The sequence below is a fragment of the Mytilus californianus genome, unplaced genomic scaffold (genome assembly GCF_021869535.1).
Source record: "Mytilus californianus isolate M0D057914Y unplaced genomic scaffold, xbMytCali1.0.p SCAF_5, whole genome shotgun sequence".
NCBI classification, from domain to species: Eukaryota; Metazoa; Mollusca; class Bivalvia; order Mytilida; family Mytilidae; genus Mytilus; species Mytilus californianus.
In genome coordinates this window covers 5,096,008-5,117,154 of record NW_026262701.1, presented here as the reverse complement: position 1 = coordinate 5,117,154, position 21,147 = coordinate 5,096,008, and the positions used below count along the sequence as shown (strand labels likewise).

Below are 21,147 nucleotides of genomic sequence, written 5' to 3'. Positions count from 1 at the left end.
AACATAACAGAATGTAGTATAACACTTGATTTAATGGAATTTGAAAATGAAATCTTTTAAAATGTAGCACTAAATAATTACAAAATAAACATGACAAAAATATTATTTGTATAAAACTGTCAAGTTATTCTGCTGTTAAAAGAATCATGAAATACTGTTGTATATTGAATTGTTTTACACCATTGTAATCTAGCTGTAATATACGAGTGTTTTAAGTTTATTTTTGAAGACTTTCCAGCAACAATCAAAAAGAAGATTGGTTTTAAAATCACTGTTCCTTTTGATGGCGATGATTTAATTGACAAATGAAACACATTTTTTTTTTATGGTTTCTGAAAACTGTTCAGTTACTATTGCATTAACTTTTACCCCAATATCTCTTTTCATTCATATTGTAAATTCTAAAATATTCTCAATAAATAAAAGAGGGACGAAAGATACCAGAGGGACAGTCAAACTCATAGATCCAAAACAAACTGACAACGCCATGGCCAAAAATAAAAAGACAAACAGACAAATAATAGTACAGATGACACAACATAGAAAACTAAAGACTAAGCAACACGAACCCCACCAAAAACTGGGGGTGATCTTAGGTGCTCCGGAAGGGTAAGCAGATCCTGATCCACGAGTGTCATGCTTCTCCCCTAGGAAAAAATGATAAATAACAGTTTTCATATTTTGACTGACTTCCATTTGGAGACGTCATAGTTATTTGATATAGACCCGATGCAGGTTTGTGGACCATATGTATAACACCCAACTAATATGTGACAAGCAAAGGCTAAATTGTCAGTTGATATTATAGATGCCTTAAATTAAGTACTTCTTGTACCTGTTATTTGTGTTTATTGAAAATTTTCCAGGAAATTCTATTTTAGTGCAGGATGAAATATATTGTTTAAATTTCTATTGTACAATAAAACAGTTGAAAGATTTAGAAAAATGCTACACTAATTGACATTTTGTTTGCAAGTGTTATCATTTAAGATCTAAGTAAAATTACATAATTGTTTAGTATAACCACAGGACATACACTGGACTTGCTGCTTGGCTTAGCATGTCACAGTTTTTACAAATCCACTTTTCTTGGTGATAAAGTTAATAAAAAAAATTTACTAATCAAATTAACAGATTATGTCAAGTAATCCTTAATTTGAAGGCCTTAATCATAACCAAGCTTAGAGTCTTGCTAATTTGCTAGTTATCATCTGGTGCTTAAGTGCTGGACACAATTTCATGGATACATGTACCAGTGTTCAGATATCTAAAAATCATGCTCTTCATTGATTGCTAGGTATAATTATAATGGAAGATTTATTAGTCTCATAATAAAAATATGAAATAAAAGCCGCTCATTTCTATTCTGTTAAGTCAAAGATTCCCTTTTTATCTGAAAACACTTTGGGTATATGTTGAGCAACTTGAAATGAATGAAACCATTTATAATGAACAGTCCAAAATATTGGAGCTTAAATGTGTAATTGAATCACATTACTTTACCTAAAGTGGTGTTGTGAACCGGTTAGATTAAATTTGAACTTTAAATCTGACCATGTTATCCAGCTGTTAATAAGGACTATTGTAATAATAGGATAGCAGCATGCATTTTGTCAATATTTTAATTCAGTGGCTCAATTTTAGTATATTATTATCTTTTTCAAGTATTTCAACTATTTAAACTAAATTAAGTTTGACCCCAAAAAGATCACACTTAATCTTATTCAGAGATCAGTAAACCATTTTTGTGACTTATAATATTCTGAAATTCACTAAAACGGCTTTTTCACCTCAAAAGTATGTTTTTTCGGACATTAGAGTACTATAACAGTGGCAAACTTGTCAATGTGGGGTAGCATTTTATAATTATGTGTAATAATTCTATAGTAATGTATCAGTGTCCTATTACCGATACGTCATTTTAAGATGTTACGAAGTATCACCTTCTCCCCTCACAATACAACAACACGTTGTTATTTAATTGTCATGTTGGGTGAAGAACGTGGGAAAATTTTGTGTAAAAATTATATTTATATAGCTACGAGCTTAATACAGCAATTTGATACTTTTAGTAATAAATAATTAGTTAATAGAGTTATAAGGAAGTTTTGATATACTAGATAAGCATGGTGATTCTGATAGTATTTGAACATGGGTATAATTTTTTTCAATAATGATTTAATTCTCTTATAAGGTTTTGTTTATCTTTGAAAGAGTAAATTAAGCTATTATTTGTTCATATTAAAAACAATTTTGTCAAGTAATATCTTTTTTATTCAATACTGTGAGTTTTAATACTTGTTTTCATGGATTTTTATTTGTGAAGATAAATCATGCACTCGGAAATAATACTTAAACAGAGATAATAGGAATTGCCAAAAATACTGTGCAATACAACAGATCACATCAACCACACAAAAAACAGACCTTCAACTGTACACACATATCTTCTATCTTAGGTTCTGGTCTTTTGAAAGAATGAATTTATTTATATTTGGTATTTGTAATGTTAATTTCATTCCAATCTTTATAGTAATTTTTGCCGGTCATACATTCTGCTTGATTTTTTCTCAATTATAGGAAAGAAAACCTGTCATCCTATTGATATTTGGTTTATTTTTTTGTATCATTGAGTTGCCGTCACATTTGTGGATTACTAAAATCTTCTTATATTCAATCAAGATTATACTGAAAAGTTGAGGACATCTTACAGTAGAGATAATAACTTATCTTTGCTAGCTAAATCTTGAAGCACTATTGCAATTTTTTTTTAATAATGTCAAAGGAGTACTTATAATTGACATATCTGCATGACTTGTAATGCCATACAAAGAGAGAAATTTTAAGTCTGTTTTTTCTTTCCATTTATTATATTTCCTGTCTTCCATTCATTTGTTGTTTCTAATTTGCTTTAAGTAACTTCACACATTTATATGGGGGGGGGGGGGGGGGGGGGGGGGGGGGGGGGGGGAAACTGTTTAAATACTTTTTTTTCATGTGAACTTATTTTACAAATTAAGTATTAAGATCAATTTGTGTGTATTTAATTTAGAGCACTATAAAAAAATATATATACATAAATTACGGACTTAAAATATTTAAGTGTTCATTAACTAAGTCTTTGTTTGTTTAACAATATAAATAATATAGAACTAAATAAATAAAGAAAATTCAATCATCAGATTAGTCGTTAGAGTTTATTATCGGAATAAGTATAAAAGTAAGAAGATAAGGTATGATTGCCAATGAGACAACTTTCCACCAGAGTTCAAGTAGTTAGCAACTATAGGTCATTGTACAGCCTTTCCAAATTAGCGAAACCCATACTACATTGCAAGCTATGAAAGGCCCCAACATGACAAACATAAAACAATTCAAACAAGAAAACTATAATGACCTGTTTATGTACAAAACAATGAAAAACAAAGATGATATGCAGCAACAAATGACAACCACTGAATTGCAGGCTCCTGACTTGGGACAGGCACATACAGAGTATGGCGGGGATAAACATGTTTGAGGGCGCCCAACCATTCCCCTGATGTGGTGTAACAGCATAACACAAGAATGAACTATGAAAATCAGTTGAAAAAAACTATTACAGTCGTTAAATATTAAAACTGTCATATTTGGCTTTTGGCATTATTTGTTAACCTTTGACCTTATCCTTAATTGGTTTTCTGTATTGGTAACTAGTGTTGTTTAAACAGCTTAACAGTTCAAATGAGGTAAATGTTATTCCAGTGATATTTATATGCATGTAAACTGCATTCGTATAAGAGTGTATTTATTTTCACGAAATTTGTGAAAATAAGTACATCACGAAAAAAGTACATGTACATTATATTGAAGATATATGAAATGATGCTGACTTTAAGGTAATGAAACAAACCGACTGATAGAGGGATTACAGAGAGGTGTTTAAGTGTCAGAATAGAGCATGTTAATATGACAACCTAAACAGAATTAAAACTATCATTATTTTACTTGTAGGACTATCAATCCTCCACCAGAGGGAGGCACTGAAGACAGTAGTAGTAGCCGTGTAAGTTTTGACAGCTGTGCTCCTAGTCAAATATCCGCACAATCACATGCAACAACAAGAGCTGATGACCCATTATATCATGGAGACTTCAATGGGGCAGATGCATGGTGGACTGTAGACACTTATCTCCGTGGTGGATTGCATCATGGGAAGGGACCAAGAAACAAGAATGAAGAGGATACTTGGGACTTGTCCGATTCTTTAGCCGATTTGTATGTGGAAGCAAATAAAAGAGATAAGAGTTTTTCTGATGGAACGCTGACGATGGGCATTAATGCCGATGACATTGACCGATCTTGGCTAGATAAAGATACCAGTAATGGATATATAAGAGTATTCTTTTCCGATGCTGATAATTCACAGCTTTCCAAATTGACATTATCCACTCAGTCCCAGAAGATATGTACACAATGTGGTAGACCACCAAACTCCCTCCATGTTCAGTTGAACGGGGACATTATTAAGAGACTAGAACCCTTTGATTGTCCTCTAGCCATACAGAATGAATATTTGCAAAGGATAGGATATACAGATATAAGTAAAATACAGGAGTTTGGTGCAAGTGAAGATCTGTCTTATTTGGTTAAATTCTATGCAGGTAGGAAATTGACATTTTTTTTTATTAATGGTGAATATAAGTCAGTTTTATCTTTTTAGAGCTAGATACTCAATTTGACTGCTGTATTCTACTTCTAGTATTTTCTTTCTCTTACATGCTTAGATGTTGAAAAAACCTGTGCATGAAATGAAAATAAGAAAATCTATTTAAAACAAAAAATATTTAAAAGGTAAAACAAAGTCTCCTATTAATATACGTTGTTGGTACCTTTACAACAACAGAATATAGTTATAAAGATCCATAGGGTCAGTTAGAATTTATCATAACTTAGACAAGACCATAATTTAATTTCAGCTGAAAATCTATCGCTTCATGAACTAGTCTTTTATCCAATGTTTGTTGATATCTTGGCTCTAAAAATAAAATCCTTCATTGTAATTTTTCTTACAGTAGCTCAGCGTCTTACTTTATTTTTTAGAAAATATTTTTACCTTTTGAAACATCTCTTAAGAGGGTATATAAGATTTGTTTATTCTTTCTACCTCACGGTACACAGAGAATAATTTTTTTGACAGTTTAATATTGACCAATGACCACTGTCAATAACCCAGATAAAACATTTGTTTTCTTTTGTAATGGCACATAGAGAATTGCAAAACTAATGACAGACTTTGTATTTTTGAACTTTTGAGTGTTTAAAATATATTTCACAGATGATAGAGTACTGCTATGTTAGGTGATCATTTTGTATATTTAACACGGTTTAAAGGAGGCATCCAATTACAGACTATATATCATGTAACTAAATAACCAAAGCAAAAGACGGAGAAAGTTTGACCTGAATTTTTATTCAAATATTTATTGTGATGTAGAAATAAATGATTCAGTGATTTTGTTTGTATTATAACCCTTATTTTAATTTTTAAATGGAATTTAAAATGCACTGTTAAAATGTTAATAATTTAGTCATAAAAAAACAAACAAGGAAAGTAATCCAATACAAATCTTACTTGTCATTAAAACATAGACTTTAGAATGAAAAAATATATCAATATGACTTTGGTTTCAATATTTTAATTTTGCTAATATTATGACAACAGCTTTGTAAGGCAAAGAAATATCACTAATAGAATATTTTTTTCTAATTATTAAATTCCTTCCATAAGAAAGGGCGAAAGCTACTTAAAAATTAAATTATATTCAATTTCAAAATTGTTTGTCTTATCTTAATTAACTAGGATTGCAGGTTTTCTGGCAGAATATCAAGCTTGGTATAAAAAATGAAAATTATGTCAGGTCATATTTATTCCTCCTGCTTAAGCCCGGTTGTCACTATCAAAGTTAACTTGGTCAAAGTTTTCTTTGACCAGATAAACTTAGTCCAAGTCATCTTTTGTCACCGTCAAAGTTTTTAATCGGAAACTTGGTCAAAGAAAAAACTGTTCTGTGATTTGGATAATTCCTGTCCAAGTCCATCGAGTTTCAAGAAAAATAGGAAGAGGTTCTATTCCATCCAAGTCTGTCAATGTTTTTGATTAAAGTTTTCTTTGACAGTTGTCACTATAAAAGAAAACTTGTACAAGAAAACTTTGATAGTGACAATGGGCCTTTAAAAGTAAAATCAAACTTGTAAATAAATGTTTATCAATTTCTAACCACATATTTATTTGTAAGAGTTAAATAGATTTATTTTAATAATCTTAAATTGTAATCTGTTTAATTGTCCTAGCTTTTTAAAAACTTGTTATTTTAACAACCTTGATACAAATACCAATTCTATTTAACAAATCTGTATTGATAATCAAAATGTTCAACTAGGGCATAAAATTGTAAAGGTTTTCTTCACAGGATTTAAATGTTGTTTAATAATAACGGAATTTTCAATGGAGGATTAAGTGAAATTTGTTATAAGTATAAAGTTTGCCTTATAAATAGGATTACGGTTTGACTTCCTAATAAATAAATCTTAATTCTAATCTGAATAAAAATTGATATTTCCATAGAACTTATGGTATTATTTACTGTTTAACTTTTGATAGTCAGTGAAAAAAGAACCTTTAAAATCCGTATAATTCACAAAATGTACAGCCTGTCTGCTACATTGTTTTTAAAAAAAATTATACAGTTTTTTAGACTCCATAACATCTTCCCCATACACTCACTGTTCCCCTGTACTATTTCTACAATCATTCTTCAGGATATTAAACAGAAAACAAACCTATCATTTTATCCTACTCTGGGAGTGGGGCTATAATGCATTCACCTTTTCCGTCTGTCTGTTTGTCCAATAATCAATATTTCCATCACACTTTTCTAAGCGACTGCTGAACCCAATGACTTCATATTTGGTCAGCAACATTGATGAGTTGTAATGTGTGAGCACTTGTTTAATCTGCCAGAGACAATTACTTCCTCTGATCCATTGAAGTTTAGATATGTTGCAGGAACTTAAAATTTTAGGAATGGGGGGTATGCTTAACACGACAACATGTGCATTTTTGTCATTTTGTCATTTTACCACTACTACTGTCTGTTCTGTTGATTATTTGTATTTTGTTTGTTTGTTCATCCACACTTTGTATCCTAAACTCTAAAACAAAGGACAGGATTTCAGTAAAACATTTATTGTATCTTTCTTATGTAACACCATTGCAGAAAATTTATTTGACTTTATGATTAAGTTAATTTTGAGGTCTTTTAAAAATAGCAAAAAATGAACTTAAACATTTTCATCAAATTTATCGGAAAGAAACAGCTCTCTCTATGCATCCAAATCTTACAATTTGTTTCTTATAAACCCTATAAAATAACAACGCACTGGTCTAAATTCCTTCATTATATAGGTTTAAACTCAGTTAACTGTTATTGAATTCTTAGTAATTTTTGGAATTTTTCACTAGTAATTTTGTCTCCATTTAAAGGTACAATTGACTATGTATGTCCCTATAGAATACATAATACAATGAATTTATTGACACATTTGTTATAATTTAAGGAGAAGATGTAGATTTTATGACATTATTCCCTTTACAATACCATATAAATGTATTTCCCAGAGATGTAGTGGTGTATTTATTTATTGACAACTTGCTGTTTATAGGATACCTATATAGTATTAACAGTGTTTATATAGAGGTGTATTGACAACATGTAGTTTATGAGTTACCTATGTAGTTTTGACAGACCATCAATATTTATAGCCTACACTGGTGTTGGGGGGTAGGGTTGGGGAGTTTTTATCAACTTTACACTGTTATTTAGACTCACATTTACAGTTGTTTTGTATGTATAGTTAACATAGAAGATTGTATAGTAAATAAAGATATAGAAGAAGATAGCAAGGGCAATCTAAAACCAAAATTTGATAAAAGACTGACTTTGCAAAAGGAAGATAGACAAACATTTGATTTAAAAGTAAAAAAACCACTAAACAGTAAACTAAAGATTGAGCAACATTAAGCCCATGAATAACCAGTGATTAAATCAGGTCCTCCAGAAGTGTAAATAGTTCCTGCTCTACTAGTGTTACCCATTGACGTGCTGGTTTAGGACTGATATTTGTCATAAGATTTCTTTGTTCAGAAGTTTTACAGCACAGTTCATCCGAGTCTGAACTGATCACCTGAAAGCACTCGATAACTATATGTTATGTTACTTAGAATTTCTGTCATACTAAATAATTTAATTTACCATAAAATTTCCGTTTATTCAGACTAACAAAGAATAAAAGTGTCCATATATGGACATTTTATGTTCGTGTTTACATTATAAAATAAATAAAAATAAACGTCAGTCATCACATGCTAGACATCATCATTTAGGGAACAAAAACCGGGAATAATTGAAAGATTTTCTGATATCGTGATTCAGTTATCTCCCCTTTGGCATAAGACAAAAGTTTGGAGAAATATGTACTATCCCCCAACTTAATGTGTTTGAAGCTCTTAACACCTTTTATAACAAGAAAATATGTAAAGCGACAATAATTGAGTTTTAAAGATGTAATCATATTACTTGATTGTCTCCCCTTTGGCTGTGTTTTTGTTAAGTTATTGAAATGTTTTGATTTGATGTGTAAAACTGAAAGTCAAAGTTTGTAATATTTTATCATGGTTTAAACTGTTACATTTTGAAAAATAAATAATTATTGTACTCATTTGTTAGATTGTATAATATTCAAGTTAAGTTTGTGATAACATTTGTAATATCATGACTATGTTTGTAACAGTTTTATATTACCTATTAAACTGACAATGAAATAAACAGAATATTGACTCCACAAAGTCAAAATTACTTTGTAGTTCAGAATCAAATGTTTTCAAACTTAAATTAGTGTTTACTAACTTATTATTCCAAGACAGAGGCCTGAGAAAGACTTAAGGGCTGTTTTTTATTTGAAATTCTACAAATATCTACAAATTCTTTTCACACAATATTACCAGTACATTAGCCTGACTACTGGCTATAGTTTAGGTTGAATTTATGTAAGCTTTTTATAATGCAGATGAATTGAGATCATATTATATTTAAATATAAAAAAAGGACTGTAAATACTGAATCACAACTTTGCATGAATGATTATTTCTTTAATGCATTTGTATGTGAAATATTGGTGTAAAATATGTAGGTTAAGGAAGTGTAGCATTGGGAGATCATTTTATTCTACAATCAGCCAACCATTTGTACTGAAATCAGGCATACTAATAAATTTAAGCTTCATTTGTATAGTATACAAATAAAGTCTGCTATTATGCTGCTTCTATTTTCTGTAATTTAAAATTCTTTCCAAAATTTTAACAGTAACTTTCAATTAAAATAATATCGGTATTTTCATGCCAGTACTAGCGGAATAAAGGGTATAGAATATTTGTTCAAACAGGAACAGAAAGTATGGGATTGTTTTTAAGAAATTTTCCAGGGGAATTTCTGTTAGGCGGAACAAATATACATTGACAGTGATAGCCCTTGGGGACTTATGTAGTCTACCAGCCGAGGTATCTACCCAGTGGTAGTAATAACATAAATGGTACCAATTTTACTGCACCAGATGCACATTTTGACAAATTATGTCTATTCAGTCATGCTATAGGCCAAAATATTTTTAAATCCCAAACCGAATATTAATGGTAAAGAAAAATGATGAATATTTAACATTATCTTGCAAACTGACAAAATTACTTTGTCTACGTCAAAATATATCTGACTATTGTTAAATAATCCCATAATTGATGTTTTATAACATTTAATTGTACAATATTTAAACACATTAAATCTTACTGAAATGTTTGGCAATGAGAAATGTCAAAAATCATCTATTGTTGCATTGTTTTCAACCATCAAAACTGATTGATTGATAGATCTGATTTTTAAAAAAATTTATCAATCTTTCCAATGATATAAATTACTGCCATTTAAACACCCCAAACAGATTTATAGTGACTAATATTAAATAGATCAATGGTTTAATTATATTGTTTTTATCATGTAATACAACTAATTAGATAAATAGTTCTGTCACATTGTGGTTAAATCTCAGGATCTTATGAAGATAATATGTTGACTAATTACAATTGTTTGTGATGTCATGTGTAGTAAAAATAATTCGTTGACAGTCTAATAATACCACCACCTTTAAGAAAAAGGCTTTAATGTTTTCAGTTTCTACAACAGCAAATCCAAAGAGAAGATTGCTCAGAATTTCAGAAAGGGTTGGGGAAGAGGGAACTTACAGCCATTGAGATAGTCTGGTAAAAACAAACGGGGGAACTTTTCCTCATTTGAATACAAATTTTCAGTTGTCAAAAATAGTATAATAAAAATATAAAGATACAAATCATCAGAATATTTGAAAGATTTGCCTGAATTTGATTACCATAGATTAAAGATTAGAATCAGTGAGCCTCTAGTTATTACAAATTAAAACAGAATATTTGTTTGTGATGATTAAACATTTTCTATATTCTTTTATCTTGAGAACTCTGTTCTCATTCAAATTATAACATATCTATAAGAATTGATGCAGTTAGTTTATTTCACCTTTTACAGGTAAACCCATATCAGACAGTACATATTCCAGGAACCAGTTACAGTCTTTAGTACTTGTACGCAAAGGGAAACTGATCTACCAATGGGTAAAACGTCTGTGTGTCATCTCTGGTACCCGACTTATGATCTACAGAGGTAAGGACAGGATACCAGAAAAATAATCGTTGCCTTTTCAAACCTGTAGCATGACAGTTTACAAGAGAATAAAAGTTTGCAGATAAAGTTGCAGAAATTTATTTCACTAATCTATTCATATGATATATATATCTGTCAATAACTATCTTATACAGGCATAATGGAACTAGAATTTAAACTTTATATACTTAATGACCATTGAATGAGTATGCAGTTGCCAAAGGTTATACATCAAAGCACTAAATAATAAAAGGAGCTTGTAGGCATGATAAAACTTCATTTTGACATTTTAATCTCAATCTATCAGACATTATAGAAAGACATCACAGACCAAGGTCATAACCTAATGGCAGGACAACAGATATATATTCCTTGATATTCATAATTTCAAATCTTAAAACACTTTTTATATGATGAGTGGAGGCAGAAAATTGGATTCTTAATTTTCTTACTAATTTATAACCAATCTTTTTATTATCATCATAATACCTTTTGCAAATGAGAAATCATCAGTTTTGAAACATCCTTGGCTTTCAAATATTCTGCTTTGAGCATTTCTAATGAAGGTAAATTCAGAAAAGTGCTTTGGAAACACATGAGACACATGAAATTAATATATTTGTTTTTTTCATTTTTGATCAGAAGAACAACCTGATTTTGAATTTGAATTTGGTAAAGAAATATTGTCTGTCAATTTAGTATGCAAGACAAAATTTCTTGTCTAAAGTGCATTTGTCAATAAATGAAGCAGTTTTAGTCTGTTTGGTGATATTGACCATAGTTTTATGTATTTTCAGACAAAAACAAGAACTCAAAGCCAACAATAGTACAACTTGCTAAAGGTTCTGTTGAAGAGTCCCAGTTCAAAGGTCATGAATTCTGTCTGAAGTTGACCTCCACACTTCAAGGTGATAGGTCGGTCTACCTGTCATTTACAGATGAAAATGAATTTTCAAAATGGTTCAGAAAATCAAAGAAGGTAATTACAAAAATGATAAAAACAGAATCTAACATAATACGAAATTTGTTAAATATTTCCAAAGTTATAAAGCAATTTCAGTAAACAACCAGCACCCAACTTCTACGAACATCGATAACAAACAACTCATGGTCTGGATAGCCTGATTTGATAAAGGCACAAAATGTCACCGGGTTAAAACCAGTTTTATGTCATCTCAAACCTCCCCTTTTGCCTATTTAGACCATATGTCTTAATAGTAAATAAAAAAAAAAACAATAAAAAAACCCAGTTTTTTTTTTATACTATCTTTAGAAATGATGACAAGAGATTATTATAAAGTTTAAAAAAAGAGGAAATAAAAGCCATAAGTTAGAAGACCATCATCATCTCATTGACAGTAATTGAAATACATGTATTCTAGCCTTCCATTAAACAGAAATCTGAAATTTATTATCATTATTTGATATTTGTCTAATTTATGTTCCATAGGCTACAGCAAAGCTACCTTCTAAAGCAGATTTATCCAATTGTCACTTAGAATTCCTACCAGAAACTGTGTTCATTAACGAGGATTTACAGAGCCTCAATCTGAGACATAATGCTCTCAAATCTCGACCAATAGAGGAAGACATTTATACTATTGGTTGGTTGGATGATTTACCTAGGTAAGTTATAAAATCAGACATAGAATGACACTTGAAGATCAGTTGGTGAAAGGCTCAATGTTATCTTTTGTAATCCCATGGCATCTTTCATTCATGCATTAATGTCTGTTTGAGATCATCTTCAAACTTTTTTCTTGAAAACTTGAGAAGTAAATGAGACCAAACTTGACAGAAAGATTTTTGTATAAAACTTTGTGTAATTGGATAACAAACATGTAATCATGGTTTTGGATTTTCTAATTGGTTGAAACTTAAAAACTTATTTTGTGACAACTGCTCATTGCTGAAGGCTGTATAGTGACCAATAGTTACTCACACCAGCGTCCTTGAGTCTCCGGTTAATAATTGTCTCATTTGCAATGATACCACTTCTCCTTATTTTATCCAAACAAATAAAAACAATTAGACAGAAAAGTTCATTGTGTGATGCTAACAAACTGATATTGCCAATCAGCTAGCCAATATGATGGTTAGCCTAATTTGTTGGGTCAAAATAAAGACTTGAAATTGATATTTGGCATTTTCAAGTAAGGACAACAACTGAACTGTTCAGAGTTAGGATAATAATTCTGAGTCTTCCTGCAGACTGTTATCTTATTAGTGTCGATCTAGCACTGAATGGTTTCACAGCCTTTCTTGCCTTAACTTTACTGATAAAAATCTCTGTTTAATAAAACTTATGTTTGTGTTTATTAACAGGTTCCACAGTCTAACTAGTCTTAACTTAGCAGACAACAATCTCCTGATTTTACCTTCATCACTGTGTAAACTGAAGACTTTGACAGAACTCAACATAGCTAGTAACCAAATATCAATATTACCACCAGACCTGGCAGAACTTAGCAGGTAAGATGTAACCTATAATCAATAACTTAAAGGTTCGTAATGATAAAAGCTCGCATTCATAATTTTAGTAGTGATTTTCCTTTACAAAATTTTTGCAATCACATCAATTAAATCTCACATTTTTACCAGTAATCAGTGATTCGCAATAATAAATACATGCATTAATTTCTGATTTTACAGCATGATAACAATTACCATAGAAATAAGAAGATGTGGTGTGATTACCAATGAGACAACTCTCCACAATTGACCAAATGAAACAAAAATTAACAACTATAGGTCCTGTATTGCCTTCAACAATGAGTAAAACCCATACAGCATAGTCAGCTATAAAAGACCCCAAAATGACATGTAAACAATTCAAACAAGAAAACTAACGGCCTGATTTGTTTACAAAATAATGAACGAAAAACAAATATGATATACAGCAATAAACGACAACCACTGAATTACAGGCTCCTGACTTGGAACAGGCACATGTAGAATGTGACGGGGTTTAACTAGTTTGAAGGCGACAACCCTCCCCCTAATGCACATACTATGTATCTGGAGACCAAAGCTCTGGAAAGCAAAATATATAAAATGTAAATTCAGAAACTTTTGCAATGTTTTTATCATTGCAAAATATGGACATGCATAGTATCACCTTTATATTACAATTTTTTTTTTTTAAATTTTGACTGGATTATTGCATTGCAGCATTTCCTTAAAATGTATGAATTAGTTATGTTTATTTTTCTGTAATAATAGATGCAATGCACATAGTAAATCAATAGTTACATTGTTAGAATTTCATTACTTTGCTTAAACAAAGGGGAGAGGGGATAATGAAAAATATAAGTGAAGATTAACAGCACCATGACCAAAATAAAAAAGACAATAGTCCACAAAACACTACACAGAAATTGTGCAACACAAAACCCACCAAAAAATTTTGATGTTCTGATACACTTTTTGTGTTGATAATGTGAAATTTCCTTAAATTAACATAAATTGTCTGTTTTTATTTTCAGTTTGCAAGTTTTACAAGCACACAACAATCACCTAACTGCATTACCATTGGAGATGTGGGGGATGAAGTCACTTCATGTTTTAGTGCTGGCTTTCAACCATTTTACAACAGTACCAGAAGTTCTTCTTAACTCCCAGCATGCAGCATTGCAACTTGACAGCATTATCATGGCAGGGAATAGAATAGAAAAACTGACTTACGAAGTGTTGTCTAAAATGCAACATATAAAGAAAGTAGATTTTAGAATGAATTTATTGTCACTCTTGCCAAGTGAAACTATAAAATTTTCATTTTTGGAAATATTGACACATTTAGATGTGCGAGACAATCAGATTCCTGACTTAGATATTCGTTCACTGAAAGGATTAGAATATTTGAATTGTGAGAGAAATGAGATGCATACATTGCAAATAAATGGAATGTCATTGAAGAATGTGCTAGCTTCACATAACAGTAAGTAATGAAGTCTTCATGAAATACATTAGCTTTTCACTTTGTTGAACCTCAAGGGTTGACTGTGGTATGGAAATATCATCCTCCCTGGCAGTAAAATCATTGTTTAAGTTGAGCATCTGTTCAGCTGTGCATGATGTATAAATATACAGCCATTTCTGTTTATAATTTGAAAGTTTAATATGGGCATAATTCCCGCCCTTACCCATCATATCGTCATTTTCCAGTGGCAGTTAAACTTTCCTGCCCTTCATCCTGGTCAAACTACTTATTGTATCAATTATTGATTTGTACTCCTCCTAAATATGCCAGAAATATTTGTCACTGGACTTTAACCATACAACATTCAATCAATCCACTTTGCTGACATAGTACTTCTCTTTAAATTTTTTGAAATGCAGTCAATACTTTCCCATTGTTTTCCTATAGATGTGACTACAGTAATGTTTATTTGTTTCAGAGTTAGAAACATTTTCCATTAATCCTAAGCCAGAGTGGATTGTTAACATAGAGATTTCACAGTAAGCATAACTTGTATTCTTAAATTATTTTAAATTGCCTGAGTTTTTTGTAATTGTAAAAAAATTGCTTAACCAGCACATTGGATTTTTTTTTTTTATTTATGTTAAATGGATAATCAGTGAATGAGGAAATTATGTATACAAATATTTTTCATTATTTGGAGAAAACTCTACCACATTAGTACTGATTATATGAATAGTTAAGTTAATTCCCCATATTTTTAATTTGGAACATATTTTGGAATAAAAGCCAGGAGACTTTAAGTAAAGGTATGACTTAAGTGCATAATATGTTTAAGATGTTATTTGTGTAAAATTTTCTTGAATGATTGAAAGAATTCATTTAAGAATTTTTTTATCAATAAAAATTAAAAAAAAATCACTATCTGTCAAATAGTCCAGCTCAAGACATTAACAAGTGTGTAAAATTTAACCCTCATTAAATGTTTTTGTTGTTTTTTAGTAACAAGTTAAAGACATTACCAAGCTGGATGTCAGAGTGTTTCTTTCTCCTGAAGTTAGATATCAGTTATAACCAGCTCACAAAACTACCAGGAAGGTCAGTTTTCTGTCAGTTATACCCAAACTGAAAACAGCGTTATTGATTAAAGCTTTTTCCCTCGATCTCTTGGTCTCATTGACAATCATACAATATCTGTTTATTTTTAAATTTGGCTTTGTTGTCATACTTTTATTTTTTATATAGACACCAAATGCTCCAGAGGAACCAGAGGATGTGGAAATTGGACTCAGTTTCTCCCACTAAGGGGGGCTTACATATGTGCAGGATGTAAAAAATACTCATCTTGTGCCAGGAGTGTGCCATGCTCCTCGCATTATTCATAAGAATAAGCTCAACAGGGACCAATGTTGAGGCTATGTTTATTAATAATAAGATATGTTAGGTATAACTGATCATGATTTAAGACAAATATATGAAAAATCGTGATGCCCGTTTTTTTTAGTGATACATGTAAAAAAATATACAGAACAAATATATAAACCTGGACTGTATGATATCGTCATAACAGTTCTGTAATGTCATTAGAAAAGTGATTTCTTATACATTAAAGAAACATGTTTACAGTGATTCAGTTATTTGACATTATATAAATGTCTGTCATTTCTTTCAGGTTATTTGTAGAGGCACAGAAGCTGAAGGTATTAAGAGCCAATCACAATCAAATACATACGTTCCCAGAAGATATTGGTAAAACTGTGATAGAGGAACTGAACTTGGAACATAACAAAATAGAATCCATTCCTGCTGAATTGTTTATTAAAGCTTCTAAGTAAGCAGTTTAAATTATTTGTGTGTTAACCAGTTGACTTTATTAGGAATTTAGGGGGGCACTGTTCCCTCTAATAAATCTTCTAAGGATGCAATTTCTCTTAATCATTCTAAATTTCTATCAAAACCAGTGTGTACCATAAATGAGCCCTATAGATAAGAAAAAATTCAAAAATATAAATACTGGTGTCGGACAGACTAATGTCGTATGAACATCTGAAGGGTGTTACTTGGTAGATTAATAAAACTTTTTGGTTTTCAAAGTCAAAGCTAAAAAAAGTGGCCTTAGTTTATGATTGGTTGATCAGGGTCGTAATGGGGGTACCTTCATGACGAATAACGGTAAAAAATCTTGCCAAATGACATTTACGGAAATTTTTGGTGCATGACGATAAAATGTACATTTTCTTTATGACGACAAAAAAATCGACTGATTTTGATGAATCATATTAAATTGTTTCCAAAAATAACAGTAATGAATAATTACTTGAGACCTCTGAGGAATCACGATAAGGATATTTTGACGAATCACGATAAAATTTTAACCAATTTGATGCCAACGGTAGCCGAAAATGACCGTTTGACAAATGACAGTAAAGGGCATTCCTACCCTTGTTGATATGTATCTGTCTTTAGCCATGCTTGAATATACTAATTACATTAATTTGTCTAAATTATATTTAGAACTTTGACATTTTTTTATGATTCAAATGTGCCTTAAATGGGAAAAGGTTATTTCTCCTTTTAAATGCCTTAAGAATTTATTTATTGTTTCATGCAATCTTTTAATGAGTGATTGTTTTCTTTCATTACAGGTTAAGGTATTTGAACTTGACAGGGAATAATTTAGAAGATTTACCTGAGTTACCTCCCACAAATTCACCATATAGACTAACAGAACTGTACCTGTCTTTCAATCACTTAGATGACTTGGCTCTCACATTTGTCTGTACATTTTCAAGATTAAAAGTTCTACACCTGGCACACAACTACATAACAGAACTTAGAAACAGGTATTTATATTTATTGATTGCATTTTATTAATACAAGACACTCTCAGAATATTTTGTACATGATTGTAGAAATAAAAATAAAGATTGATTGATGGTTGCTTAATATTCAACAGCAAATATTACTTGCCTGTTTAATAGGAGTACAAGAGTGTTTTTTTTTAGATTCATCAGGTGTGTTTTTATCCCTCTTGTGTACCAAGTGTAAAATTCATATGAATTGAAGTAAATACTGTACATTTCACATGCATATTCCAATATATAATCAATTTAAAACAGTGACCACTATGAAGAAAAAGGTCAGAACAATTGAAAATTTATCTGATATTGTCTTATTTAATATTTTTGTTTTGTTTTAGGGATATAGTGAAACTAGATACTTTACAAGAACTGAATCTCTCTGGGAACAAACTGAGACATTTACCAGTTGCTGTGGGAAAACATCCAAAGTTACAAGTTCTTAGAATCAATGCCAACTTCATCAAAGATCTACCTGATTTTAAGAGAGCCCAAGGATTAAAAGTATGTACAAACTTTATTCATTTACAAAGTAGTTTGGCTCTTGCACATAGTACTTCATGAAAATGTTTCAATATTTCCTTAATTGGAAAAATAAAAACATATCTAAACTAATATTGCATGTTTTTTTTATTGTTGATTATGTTAATTACAGTAATTTTCATTTGTTTTTCATCACAAAAGGACAAAAAAGCATATTCAAAGTGATAAAATAGCATTTCAAAATTTTTTAAGGAAATTCTGAAAGAAAGATTACATTTCATAAAGCATTTAATAATAATCTTCATATATTTTCCCTTGAAAGCATTTTTTATACACTCAAATATGTCAGATTTAAAATTATTTGAAGGGAGATAATTCATTGTAGGTATTAGAAGTAGGTTCCAATCGATTGTCAGATATCACTGTAGCCAACCTGATGTCATCCCAAGTTAACTTGCTGGATATATCTGGTAATAATATCAACTTGGACACCAGTGTTCTTAAAGGAATTAGGTGATTATTATTATTAAAAATTTACTTTTGTTGTTTTATAAAATGATAGTCCATACAGCTATGGATTTCCAAGAAAGGGAAGTAACTCAGAAAAATCAAACATTCCTGTTGACCTGTTTGAAAATTTTATATGACATGGTACGGTAATCTAAGCAAAGTATAGTAATAACATCTAATTTTTTAGATTTTTCTTGAATGTTGTTTTTGTGTCTAAATACAAATTGAATAATTAAGAAAATATATTTTTTCAGGTGAATTTTAATGTTATTAAGTTATGTCTAGGTATAATCAAGACTGATTATAAAAGTTAAAAAAACTATAATTGCTGAACTAAGAAATCCAAAGAAATCCAAAGAAATATGAAAATTTCCATAAACATAAGAAATGATATCTAATAAATATATTGCTCGATAATATGAAAGTCTGAACAGAATTAATAATGAAATTTAGCATACTCTTAAGCCATGACCATCAAACAGTTAAATGGTAAACTTTCTGTGAATTATGATGTAATGATCATTTCAGCACAGTAAAGAAGATCTGTAGTATAGATATGAGGGGACAGAATCGGTCATTACTTGATCTCAGACAGTCAGTGTTCGATAACTCAGGGTTACCATGGCAAACTGGATTGTCACAAACATCTGGAACCAGAAACAAGTAAGTATTATAAACTCAAAAAAAGGACCAATCAAGTCACTTGATGGTCATCCTGACAAAATATAGTTAAAAATATATAAAAAATATTTATTCATCCACTTAATTCTACCAATTCACTTGAATAAAACATCATCAAATGTAACATTTTTAGAGATTACCTGATGAAGGTTATTCAAGATTCATGTTTTTTTTAGCACAAAAGTCATTTACATTATTTTAATAAATTTGAAGTTCATAGCTGAACAAAGTCATCATTTATAAATGTATGTATTAAATTTCAATTTACAATTGATATTATTTATCAAAAAGTAGTGCTTGGTCAAAGGCAATGTGTTATTAAAAAAGATAAATTGATGGATTTTAAACTTTTACAATAGTCAAGCTCATTTTCTCTTGAGGTACATTGTGATTACATTTCTCTCAGTGAATGTATATGTCCTTGTCTTTCCAAACTTTTGGCTTTTTAAAGTTTAGATGAAGTCAAATTCAGAAAAAAAATTGCAGCAGTATATTTGACTATGATTTTCTTTTGTTAGATTGTCAGTATCTATTATCAACAAACCAAGTTTTACCAATGAGGTAGAGGGACTGTTTGGTATATTTGACGGAGGTAGAAATGACGAGGTTGTCAAGGTGATCACAGACAATGTGGATAAAACCTTACTTGGAGAAATACACCACCAAACTACACATTACAGTTATATGAAATATACCATGCTTGCTTTACACAGGTAAAAACATCAAACATATATGGTGAACATACAAAGATGTGATGATTTACACAATTCTAAGAAAGTGGAGTTATTTGGGATCTGGAAACTTTGACCTAAGAATTTGTGACAATAGAACTATCAATAACATAAATTTTATCAAATAATATAACCCTCATTCTCAAGCTTTATTCAATAATAGTCAACTACTCTTACTTAACGTCTTGTTTCTATCTCTGACTGTAAGATATGAATTGATAGTACAATGACAGTTATGATCAGAAAAAAAATTCAAGACTTATTTTAAATTGCAAAGAAATTTGTCATTTGTTGCAAAATTATAGTTACTGTCTTAAAAAAAAATAAAAGAAGTATGGTCAGTGAGACATCAACCCAATTATACTTAAACCTAAAAGTCATCTAGAGGTCGTTTACAACAATATCATACATAAAAATGTCTAAGTTATTTCATGTTGTAGTCAGATTTAAGCCAAAGAACTGTTTATTAAAAAAAAAATTGCAAAAAATCTTCATTACATTGTAAGACCCTATTCAAAGTATGGGAGATTACTAAGGTCTATTAGCAAGAATTGGATGTCAGTTATCTCCCCTTGAAAGTACTATTTCTATATATACACCAAAAGACTGTGATAGTAGAAATCCTGACCAGAATTTCAGGTTGAAAAATGATAAATTATCTTGCAAGACAATAATTAAATAAACATTATTAACTCAGTAATTTTTTTTTCCTCAGTAAGCTGAAATCTGTAGGACAGAAAGTTGGGGCAGCAGGTGTTCTTTGCCATATAAGGAAGTCAGAAGCAGACGACAAGTTTGTACTTAATATTGCTAATGTTGGTGATACCATGGCTGTAATCAGTCGCCATGGTGAAGCTGTGCCCTTGTCAAGGTTGTTTGTTGTCAACAAGGACAAGGAAGAGAGACAAAGAATTTATAAGTCTGATGGAATAATTACTGAGGTATAAGACAAAAATGAACATAGTATAACAAAAAATAGAGGCATTTTACTTTACACAATTGTAACTGATTGATATCTCATGGATGGCATTTAGTAGAAATGATGAATAAGACAGAGCTGTAGGCCAATTTTTACAATAGATAATGTTGACCAATCATAGCAAACATTTCACATTTAGTCTCTCTTTATTTGTTTGGCTGAGTGGCATATGAGGTTAAAAGTGTACTGCGTTAATATTATA

The 21,147-nt window shown here is 30.5% G+C and overlaps 1 protein-coding gene across 2 annotated transcripts in view; it reads left to right on the top strand.

The window, feature by feature from the left end:
* Positions 1-21,147, top strand: part of LOC127702510 (PH domain leucine-rich repeat-containing protein phosphatase 2-like) — a 48,277-nt gene that overhangs the window by 23,130 nt on the left and 4,000 nt on the right. For both annotated transcript variants that reach the window (XM_052206724.1, XM_052206723.1), the window contains exons 2-16: positions 3,994-4,643; positions 10,650-10,784; positions 11,582-11,763; positions 12,235-12,410; positions 13,110-13,256; positions 14,270-14,721; positions 15,182-15,242; positions 15,706-15,801; positions 16,376-16,534; positions 17,349-17,546; positions 17,903-18,065; positions 18,430-18,557; positions 19,083-19,217; positions 19,754-19,948; positions 20,682-20,907. In XM_052206724.1, the coding sequence (XP_052062684.1) occupies positions 3,994-4,643; positions 10,650-10,784; positions 11,582-11,763; positions 12,235-12,410; positions 13,110-13,256; positions 14,270-14,721; positions 15,182-15,242; positions 15,706-15,801; positions 16,376-16,534; positions 17,349-17,546; positions 17,903-18,065; positions 18,430-18,557; positions 19,083-19,217; positions 19,754-19,948; positions 20,682-20,907 (3,103 nt within the window). The remainder of the gene's footprint in view (positions 1-3,993; positions 4,644-10,649; positions 10,785-11,581; positions 11,764-12,234; positions 12,411-13,109; positions 13,257-14,269; positions 14,722-15,181; positions 15,243-15,705; positions 15,802-16,375; positions 16,535-17,348; positions 17,547-17,902; positions 18,066-18,429; positions 18,558-19,082; positions 19,218-19,753; positions 19,949-20,681; positions 20,908-21,147) is intronic.